The 10,965-nt window shown below is 41.6% G+C and overlaps 2 protein-coding genes across 2 annotated transcripts; both read left to right on the plus strand.

Annotated features, from left to right (window-relative positions):
• Positions 1 to 3,202: 3,202 nt before the first annotated feature.
• On the plus strand, positions 3,203 to 3,692 carry LOC133906293 (ribulose bisphosphate carboxylase small subunit, chloroplastic 2-like). Its single transcript, XM_062348155.1, has 2 exons — positions 3,203 to 3,431; positions 3,534 to 3,692. Exons 1-2 carry the CDS (start codon positions 3,285 to 3,287, stop codon positions 3,675 to 3,677), a joined length of 291 nt encoding a protein of 96 aa, XP_062204139.1. The 5' UTR covers positions 3,203 to 3,284; the 3' UTR covers positions 3,678 to 3,692.
• A 4,355-nt stretch (positions 3,693 to 8,047) lies between these two features.
• LOC133906175 (ribulose bisphosphate carboxylase small subunit, chloroplastic 2-like) lies at positions 8,048 to 8,945 on the plus strand. The gene is made up of 2 exons (XM_062347982.1): positions 8,048 to 8,274; positions 8,376 to 8,945. The coding sequence occupies exons 1-2, from the start codon at positions 8,128 to 8,130 to the stop codon at positions 8,754 to 8,756; spliced, it is 528 nt and encodes a 175-aa protein (XP_062203966.1). The 5' UTR covers positions 8,048 to 8,127; the 3' UTR covers positions 8,757 to 8,945.
• The last annotated feature ends 2,020 nt before the right edge of the window (positions 8,946 to 10,965 follow it).

Raw genomic sequence — 10,965 nt, forward strand, 5'->3', positions numbered from 1 at the left:
CACATCCGCTCTTCCATTTGGAACGCACAAAAACCGGAATCCACTAATTAATAGGCCAGGCCTGTCCCATACCAGGTCTCATGGTTGGTGTGGCATTTAAGCATGCTTTTGGGATACTGGGAAGTGTCATAAGCTTGACTAATGAACATATGCAACATTGGTGGTTAATTTGTTAATGGTCTAGCAATATGGAACCTTAGGCCTTGAGCAAAGTAGTGTTGTTGATGATGATGGTTAAGTTGTTGGATTAGTGTTTGCTCAAGTGACCTAAGTAAGAACTGGTTCGTGGAGCGATAACCCAAGAAATGCCATACCAACCACGAGATCTGGTATGGGATAGACCTGGCCTATTAATTAGTGGATTCCAGTTTTGTGCATTCCAAACGGAATAGTGGTTGTGTGGGGACGGCAAAGGCCAGAACTATTTAGCTAGTGGTATGAGATGGGTAGTGGAAGGAAAGGGGTGAGAACTTTCTAGAAACTACAAGGCGCAAAAGAGGGCCTCTAGGTGGTGCAAATGCCACTTTAATGGCGGTAAAACCTAGCGGGCATGCACATATTGGATGTAACTTTATAATAACTTTGTAGTGACTTTCCGGGCGACATACCACTGGCGTATGTTAAGTGTTTCACGGACACGCAATAAGGAATTTCACAACTCGTGGGGAAAGTTGGATAAACTCTGCAGAGTGTAAAATCTGATATATCAACCGTGCTCATAGATATGAGAGACTTAGATCCTCACATGATTAATTAGATGAGTTTGGTTTGGTTCAATTGGTTTGGATGCCTGATGTGGGATTCACATGGTTGGGAAATATGTGGAAATGTTTCTAGGAGTTGGAAGTATAGAGATGATTCACCTAGTCAAATAAGATGCTTTTATAACTCTTTGTTAGCATAGTTAGCTTTTATGCAAATTTAAACTGTTATAGATTGTTCCTTATTTAAGCTTGTATGACATTTATTTTCCCACACTTGCGGAGTACGATATGTACTCATACTTGCTATTTCCTTCCAAATGTCCACAAAGCGCTGCTCAGACATTGAAGAAGAACTAGACTTCTACATCAATGAAGATGAAGGTTGCTAGGCTAACGGTTCCCCCGGTCAATTGCCTATGGAAGTTGGAGCTTCGCTGTGTTTAGTTCGTGAGCTTTTGTTTAAGACTTTGAGGTCTTTCTATTTCTATTTTAAGTAAAACGTTGTAATAATGACACTGTGTGTGATACACTGATGAAGTCGCTGCATGTATGAAACTTGATCTTGGTGTACATGTGGTTTACATCTGATTTTGTGCCTTTCAAAAACCCGGTGTGACACTTCTTTTGGTGTATATGAGCCTTTTACTTGCCCTCACTCGCGGGTTTCTGACACTTTCCAATTTCCTTCTAGAGGTGGTGCCCGAAGTAGATCATACTATGGTATATATGATTTTGGTCCACGTGTTAGAGGTTTTAGTTTTGGCTGCTCACGTTTTCCTCATTGTAGTACCTGCCCCCAGCGTGCTAGGTTTGATTTACTTACACCTGCTTTTACTGTTTTTCCTTGAGTGACTCACTACTTGATTCTTAAGAATTTTTTGACTTAGCCCAGCACTGAGTACTCAGACTCTTCTTACTTTGTGTAGAAGACAGGTGGAAGCCTGGAGAACAAGTGGCTCATTGATTCTCGTTGTTCATGCTATATGACTAGGGATGCATCATGTTCTCTAGCCTCACCCTGATGAAGCGGCATGAGTACAACATTTTCGGGGATGATAGAAAGGGAAGATTAAAGGCCAAAGGTACAATAAAGGTAAGTGAGAGTTTTACTTTCAAATATGTGGCTTTGGTGGAGCATCTGAGGTACAATTTACTCTCTATATCTCAGCTGTTGGATGAGAACTTGGAAGTGCGATTCGACCGCAATGCTCCCCGAGTTTTTGATTCCTCAGGGTTTTTAGTTTGCCGAATTTCTCAAGTTGGGAGAGTTTTTGTAGCTCACTTCTCTAAGTTTTTTTTATTCTTCTTGGTGTTTGATTACACAACCTTCTATCGAACTTTGAATGTGGCATAGTAGGCTAGGACACAGGAGTTTCAATTTGCTCACATAGTTGAGTGGCCTTAGCTTGATCCGAGGATTGCCTAAGCTCAAGTTTGAGAAAAATCTTATTTGCGCTCCTTGTCGACATGGCAAGATGGTTACCGCATTTGACCTGGCAGTTAATCTGGTGATGACTGAACGACCAAGAGAAATGATTCATATGGATACTATTGGTCTATCCCGAGTCAGTTTGGCGGATGGGAAATGGTATGTGCTTGTCATTGTTGATGACTACTCTCGTTATTCTTGGGTGTTTTTTCTTGCAAGCAAGTATTGGACCTATTCACACTTTTAGAGTTTAGCTTTAAGATTGGTCAAGAAACTCCTTGTTGTATTCAGAGGAAACCGTAGTGATAATGGCACCGAGTTTAAAAAATCTCTTTTCGATACTTTCTACCTTGAATATAGCATTAAGTATTCTATGTGTTGCATCCCTATCACGGATGCAACTAGGCGCCAAACCTTCTCTCTGAGGAAATTTGGTGTCCACATACTGATGTAGAAACAAGCGATCTGCAGAACTTCACACGCTGTATGAGTAAGCTCAACAGAAAGAACAAACAGCACACATCACCAGTAATGGTGTGGTGATACTCGCACTAGGCTCTGGCCGCCAATAAACGCCAATCTTCTTTGTTACGACACTGACCTCTGTGCATGACAAATTTTCTCTGGTGGAAGAAGATAGTAAGTCTACTTGTTCCTGGAGATGAAGATAAATGGCAAAATCATTGTGTCTATTATGGTATTCATATCCTACTCCAAGGAGTCCCGCGATAACTGATTAGATGGAACTTCATTCATCAATGTAGATTTGCAGACGCAGTGGTGAACGTAGATCTGAGCAAAACAGAAAACCAGAACTACTGACATAAGTTCCTTGATGGAAACACAAGAAAAAAAAATAAGACTGAAGCCGGTAATTTTTGTACCGGATCCGCACTGATCATGCCAAATCCTTTCCTCGCCTCACGCCGGTCTGTGGCTTGCTGGTCACAAGCAGGTAACTGTCGCCGCATCAGCCACACATGATTGGGCTGACAAACAGCAGCCACTCCTTCCACATCCTGCCACCAACGAAGTATTGCCATCCAATGCCCTTTGTTTGCGTATATGAACCGCTTTCTCAAGCCGGTGGCAGTACCACAGCTAGCTATCTCATCACCATATCGACTACGCAGTCCATTGGCTAGGAAGCAATGGCTCCCTCCGTGATGGCTTCGTCGGCCACCTCGGTTGCTCCCTTCCAAGGGCTCAAGTCCACAGCTGGACTCCCAGCGAGCCGCCGCTCCAGCAGCACCGGCTTGGGCAACATCAACAACGGTGGAAGGATCAGGTGCATGCAGGTAATAGAAGAGAGCGACGTTCTACTTGCTAGTTTGCTGATTTGGGTGTCCGCATATGAACTGAATGTCACTAAGGACGAACTGGTTCGTGCATTCTATCAGGTGTGGCCGATTGAGGGCATTAAGAAGTTCGAGACCCTGTCCTACCTGCCGCAAGCGATAATGTATTACTATCAGTTCACAAGGTCCAACTGCCGATCAATCAGTGAGCCGTTGAGAACCAGCAGTGATAAACACTACCACTGACGCGTTTTATTACAAACCGACAGAGACACAATACTGCTTGTTTGTATAATAGACCTACAGCGATAGTTGTGTTATCACTACCAGTTGGTTAAAAGAAACAGCAGTGTTGTATTACTGCTGGTTGGTGTTATGGACTAGCAGTGATATGTCACAGTACATAATGGTTCTGTCTCTAAGCCCGACTAGAATAGAGGAGCTCTATTTTGCACGGTTATGCTCGGTTTGTGGTAGTTCTTTGTGGCAAGCTTTCACGGTGAGGCTTAAAATTTTGGTGGAATCCACATGACCTAGGTGCTCTAAGCTTAGTAAGTTCATCTATATTTTATTTGTATTTAGATTTACTTACTAGATTGCTCTAAATTTTGGAAAACGGTGCTTGTTCTATGATGATAAATTTTGAAGGAGTTAGAGCTCCAAGTGACTTAGTGAATTTAAACTAATCGATATTAGATATACATTATCTAGGTAAGTTGGTTCATCTATATTTTATTCGTACTTAGATTTATTTATTAGATTGCTCTAGATTTTGAAAATAGGTACTTGTTCCATGATGATGAATTTTGAGAGAGCAAGAACTCTAATTTTGTTGATAATAATTAAGTAAATTGATTGTTGTTTTATATTAATGCAATGGATTTATAATAATTGATAAGATTGAAGATGGACCGAATATGAATGTACGATGCTAACCGTAGCGGCCCAGAGTTTTTTAATAGCATGGAAGCCTTTTTGAGCAGCTATGGCATACAAGTAAATTAATTGTGATGACTATATATATTGTTCATGCAATAATTATAAGAATGAGAAGTAGTTTTTAAGCATAGAGCAGATCTATGCACACTTGCTTTAGAGGAGTTTTAAGCCTGGCTATACACGTTGGACCAAACACGGTGAAGATGGGGAGTTTGAACATGAAGGACAACCCATTGTTGAAGAAGACAGAGACAACGATATGATGGATGGTGAAGATAACTATATGCTAGTGTTCAAAGATACTTTGGTCCACGACGATGAAGATGATATAACCAGATGTTGCGCGATAAGGAGGGGGACTTCATCAGTGAGAGACATCATCAAAAGTTCTATGACTATGATAGATGATTCTAAAACACCCATGTTTCTGAACTGTAAGGATGAGTACACAAAGCTACATACGATGCTGACACTATTACAGTTAAAGGCTAGCAACATTTGGTCGGATAAGAGCTTCAACGAGTTGTTACATTTCTTGGGTGACTTGCTACCAAAGGAGAATGTGTTGCCTGAAACCACATACCAGGTCATACAAGTTGCATGTCCGTTGGGTTTGGAAATAGAGAAAATACATTTATGTCCAAGTGACTGCATACTATATTGCAAATATTTTGCATAATTAGATGCATGTCCGGTGTGCGGAGCATCATGGTACAAGCGGCGCAACAATGATAATGATGTGCGGGTGAACCGTAAGAAGAAAAGACCCCCTGCTATGGTGGTGTGGTATTTCCATATAATCCTCTATTTGAGGTGATTATTTGCGAGCAAAAGACATGCCTAGTTGATGTGATGTTATGCCGAAGAGCGCAAGAAAGACGAAATGCTCAGACATCTCATTGATGGCATGCAATGGAGGAATATTAATAGAAAATACAAGAAGACATTTGCACTTGATGTGAGGAATATACGGTTCAGGTTGAGTACAGATGAGATGAATCATTTAGGCAATATGAGCAGTAGTCACACCACTTGACCTGTGACTCTCTATATCTATAACCTTCCACCTTATATGTGTATGAAGCGAAAGTACCTTATGGTGCCATTGCTGATAGAAGGGACGAGTCAACCTAGAAACGATATCGATATGTACCTACAACCTTTGGTTAAAGATCTCATAATGTGGGACAATGGTGTACAGGTATGCGATGAGTATAAATGTGAGAACTTCACCCTACGCGCATTGTTGTTCATAACAATCCAAGATTAGCTTGCTCTGTAACCTATCGGGGATAGTCGGTTAAAGGATACAATGGATGTGTCCAGTGCTTGGAAGATGCAATAGGCCGGTGTGAGGAGCCGTCCAGATAATATTCTAACTAATCACTAGGAGGATCATTATTCATAATCACAACCTTGATGATTAATCAGAATATTATCCCGGTAGCACCAGCACGTGTTTTGTGTTTAAGATCAGAACACATGTCTTTCCAACTTATACATCACAACAAAGCTTAAGAAAGAGCGAATAATTAATATTATATTATAGTTCTTAAGCATGCAACAGGTTATTACAATTTACAGCAAAAAGAGAGCTAAGAGGAGACTAAAACATGCTTAACTCTTAACCAGTAAAAGAAACTAAGCAGCGGAAGACTAAAAGCTATACAATAAAAGGAGGATGGAGTCATATGCCCTTAGGCTTCATCACAAAAGCACGCCAACTGAGTAGGATGCACTACTCATACCCGCCACCACCCGCGGCAGACATGAAGTAGCCAAACACTATCTCTTCCTCACCTGCAAAACCTGTAAAGCAGCTGAATACGAAGATACTCTCAAGACTTAATCCATACATGATACATTTAAATAACCCGACTCTAAGGATCATGCATTGAACTATTAGCAAGGAAACAACCACAAGGTTAAGTACATTTAATATGCTTAAGCAACCTAGACATATGTGTGAGCACCTATACTTAACCAATATAAACTGAAATACAACAACTGGTACATGAGTGTAAAAGGAACCAAAGTAATACATCAGAGCCAACATCAACATTTTCCAACCATCACCCATACCACCATTTACCCACAATGAAACTCTACGGTGGTGCGCATGGATAGAAAGCATGCTCATGATTTTGGTTGTTCGTGCTATATGACTAGGGATGCATCATGGTTCTCTAGCCTCACCCTGATGAAGCAATATAAGTACAACACTTTCAGGGATGACAGAAAGGCAAGAGTAAAGGCCAAAGGTACAATAAAGGTAAGTGAGAGTTTTACTCTCAAAGATGTGGCTTTGGTGAAGCATCTGGGGTACAATTTTCTCTTTGTATCTCAGCCGTTGGATGAGAGCTTGGAAGTGCAATTCAAGCACGATGCTTCACGTGTTCTTGATTCCTCAGGTATTTTAGTTTGTCGGATTTCTCAAGTTGGAAGAGTTTTTGGAGCTGACTTTTCTAAGTTTTTTTGTTCTTCTTGGTGTTTGATTGCACAACCTTCTTTTGAGCTCTGGATGAGGCATAGGAGGCTAGGGCACACGAGTTTCGATTTGCTCACACGGTTCAGTGGCCTTGCTTTGATCTGAGGATTGCTCAAGCTCAAGTTTGAGAAAAACCTTATTTGCACTCTTGTCGATATGGCAAGATGGTTACCACATCTGACCTACTAGTTAATCTGGTGATGACTGAATGACGGGAGAACTTCTTCATATAGATACTGTTGGTCCATCCCAAGTCAGTTTGACGGGTGGGAAGTGGTATGTACTTGTCATTGTTGATGACTACTCTCGTTATTCTTGGGTGTTTTTTCTTGCAAGCAAGTATTGGACCTATTCACACTTTTAGAGTTTAGCTTTAAGATTGGTCAAGAAACTCCTTGTTGTATTCAGAGCAATCCGTAGTGATAATGGCATCGAGTTTAAAAACTCTCTTTTCGATGTTTTCTACCTTGAACATAGCATTAAGTATTCTATGTGTTGCATCCCTATCACGGATGCAACTAGGCGCCAAACCTTCTCTCTGAGGAAATTTGGTGTCCACATACTGATGTAGAAACAAGCGATCTGCAGAACTTCACACGCTGTATGAGTAAGCTCAACAGAAAGAACAAACAGCACACATCACCAGTAATGGTGTGGTGATACTCGCACTAGGCTCTGGCCGCCAATAAACGCCAATCTTCTTTGTTACGACACTGACCTCTGTGCATGACAAATTTTCTCTGGTGGAAGAAGATAGTAAGTCTACTTGTTCCTGGAGATGAAGATAAATGGCAAAATCATTGTGTCTATTATGGTATTCATATCCTACTCCAAGGAGTCCCGCGATAACTGATTAGATGGAACTTCATTCATCAATGTAGATTTGCAGACGCAGTGGTGAACGTAGATCTGAGCAAAACAGAAAACCAGAACTACTGACATATGTTCCTTGATGGAAACACAAGAAAAAAAAATAAGACTGAAGCCGGTAATTTTTGTACCGGATCCGCACTGATCATGCCAAATCCTTTCCTCGCCTCACGCCGGTCTGTGGCTTGCTGGTCACAAGCAGGTAACTGTCGCCGCATCAGCCACACATGATTGGGCTGACAAACAGCAGCCACTCCTTCCACATCCTGCCACCAACGAAGTATTGCCATCCAATGCCCCTTTGTTTGCTTATATGAACCGCTTTCTCAAGCCGGTGGCAGTACCACAGCTAGCTATCTCATCACCATATCGACTACGCAGTCCATTGGCTAGGAAGCAATGGCTCCCTCCGTGATGGCTTCGTCGGCCACCTCGGTTGCTCCCTTCCAAGGGCTCAAGTCCACAGCTGGACTCCCAGCGAGCCGCCGCTCCAGCAGCACCGGCTTGGGCAACATCAACAACGGTGGAAGGATCAGGTGCATGCAGGTAATAGAAGAGAGCGACTTTCTACTTGCTAGTTTGCTGATTTGGGTGTCCGCATATGAACTGAATGTCACTAAGGACGAACTGGTTCGTGCATCTATCAGGTGTGGCCGATTGAGGGCATTAAGAAGTTCGAGACCCTGTCCTACCTGCCGCCCCTCACCACGGAAGACCTCCTGAAGCAGATTGAGTACCTCATCCGGTCGAAGTGGATCCCCTGTCTCGAATTTAGCAAGGTCGGGTTCGTTTACCGTGAGAATGCTAGATCCCCAGGGTACTACGACGGCCGCTATTGGACCATGTGGAAGCTGCCCATGTTTGGCTGCACCGACGCCACCCAGGTGCTCAAAGAGCTCGAGGAGGCCAAGAAGGCCTACCCCGACGCATTCGTCCGCATCATCGGCTTCGACAACGTCAGGCAGGTCCAATGTATCAGTTTCATCGCCTACAAGCCACCAGGTTGTGAGGAGTCTGGCGGCGCCTAAGCACAGCTAGGCTCACTCCTGCATCAGCGACCATGAAGTGTAACTTTGACGTTTGCTTTGGGTCACCATGATCTCCATTTCCTTTTCTTTTTTTTGATGTTCAATGGTCTGCTCGTGTATGCGATCTCTCTCTCTGGCCCGAGATTTACTGTGAGGTATACTGCTACTACATGGATACTAATAAGGATATCTGCCTGACTGCCTGCGATGTCGACTAAACTTTGCTACCATAGCACAATTGGGTCTTTACGTAATCTCATTTCAGGATATATTACTTACTAAATAGGCAATGAGATGGAGTGAATGATTGCCAAAGCCAAATTAAAAAAATTAAGCAATCCTAATAAAAAACCTAAATTAATCTCGTATTCCCACTATTATAAAAAGGGTCATTCACACCCTCTCTTCAATGCCGGTTTAAAAATAACCTACAGCGATAAGGTATTACTACAAGTTCACAAGGTCCAACTACCGATCAATCAGGGAGCTGTTGAGAACCGGCAGTGATAAACACTACCACTGACGTGTTTTATTACAAGCCGATAGAGACACAACACTGCTAGTTCGTATAATAGACCTATAGTGATGTTGTGTTATCACTACAAGTTGGTTAAAAGAAACAGCAGTGTTGTATAGCTTTTGGTTGGTGTTATGGACCAACAGTGATATGTCACAGTATATAATGGTTCTGTCTCTGAGCCCGACTAGAATAGAGGAGCTCTATTCTGCTCGATGGTTATGCTCGGTGTGGTGGCTTTTTGTGGCGAGCTTGCACGGTGAGGCTTAAAATTTTGGTGGAATCCACATGACCTTAGTAAGTTCATCTACATTTTATTTGTATTTAGATTTACTTACTAGATTGCTCTAGATTTTGGAAATCGGTGCTTGTTCTATGCTGATAAATTTTGAAGGAGTTAGAGCTCTAAGTGACTTAGTGAATTTAAACTAATCGATATTAGATATACATTATCTAGGTAAGTAGGTTCATCTACATTTTATTCATACTTAGATTTATTTGTTAGATTGTTCTAGATTTTCAAAATAGGTGCTTGTTCCATGATGATGAATTTTGAAAGAGCAAGAACTCTGATTTTGTTGATAATAATTAATTAAACTGATTGTTTTTCATATTAATGCAATGAATTTATAATAATTGATAAAATTGCAGATGGACCGAATATGGATGTACGATGCTGACCGTAGCGGCCCAAAGTTTTTTAATGGCATGGAAGCCTTTTTGAGCATTGCTAGGACATACATGTAAATTAATTATGATGACTATATATATTGTTCATGCAATAGTTTTAAGAATGAGAAGCAGTTTTTAAGTATAGAGCAGATCCGTGCACACTTGCTTCAGGGGGGTTTCAAGCCTGGCTATACACGTTAGACCAAACACGATGAAGAAGATTAAGACAACGATATGATGGCTAGTGAAGATAACTATATGCCAGTGTTCAAAGATACTTTGGTCCATGATGATGAAGATGATATAGTCAGATGTTGCGCGATAAGGAGGGGACTTCACCAGTGAGAGACATCATCAAAAGTTCTATGCCTATGATAGATGATTCTAAAACACCCTTGTTCCCGAACTGTAAGGATGAGTACACAAAGCTATATATGGTGCTGACACTATTACAGTTGAAGGCTAGCAATAGTTGGTCGGATAAGAGTTTCAATGAGTTGTTACATTTCTTGGGTGACTTGCTACCAAAGAGGAACGTGTTGCTTGAAACTATGTACCAGGTCATACAGGTTGCATGTCCGTTGGGTTTGGAAATAGAGAAAGTACATGCATGTCCAAGTGACTGCATACTATATTGCAAAGGTTTTGCATAATTGGATGCATGTCAGGTGTGCGGAGCATCATGGTACAAGCGGCGCAACAACGATAATGATGTGCGGGTGAATCATAAGAAGAAAAAACCCCTCGCTAAGGTGGTGTGGTATTTTCCTATAATCTCCTATTTGAGGCGATTATTTGCGAGCAAAAGACATGCCTAGTTGATGTGATGTTATGCCGAAGAGCGCAAGAAAGACAAAATGATCAGACACCTCATTGATGGAATTCAGTGGAGGAATATTAATAGAAAATACAAGAACACATCCACACATGATGTGAGGAATATAAGGTTCGAGTTGAGTACAGATAGGATGAATCATTTAGGCAACATGAGCAATAGTCATATCACTTGATCTGTGACTC

This window comes from Phragmites australis, chromosome 23 (assembly GCF_958298935.1).
Source record: "Phragmites australis chromosome 23, lpPhrAust1.1, whole genome shotgun sequence".
In the NCBI taxonomy this organism is placed as follows: Eukaryota; Viridiplantae; Streptophyta; class Magnoliopsida; order Poales; family Poaceae; genus Phragmites; species Phragmites australis.

Bases quoted from the DNA above. Each gene is read 5' to 3' on its own strand.
- LOC133906293 (XM_062348155.1), top strand. From the start codon at position 3,285: ATGGCTCCCTCCGTGATGGCTTCGTCGGCCACCTCGGTTGCTCCCTTC. The intron at 3,432-3,533 runs GTAATAGAAGAG...GCATTCTATCAG, and splicing joins GAAGGATCAGGTGCATGCAG to GTGTGGCCGATTGAGGGCAT.
- LOC133906175 (XM_062347982.1), top strand. From the start codon at position 8,128: ATGGCTCCCTCCGTGATGGCTTCGTCGGCCACCTCGGTTGCTCCCTTC. The intron at 8,275-8,375 runs GTAATAGAAGAG...TGCATCTATCAG, and splicing joins GAAGGATCAGGTGCATGCAG to GTGTGGCCGATTGAGGGCAT.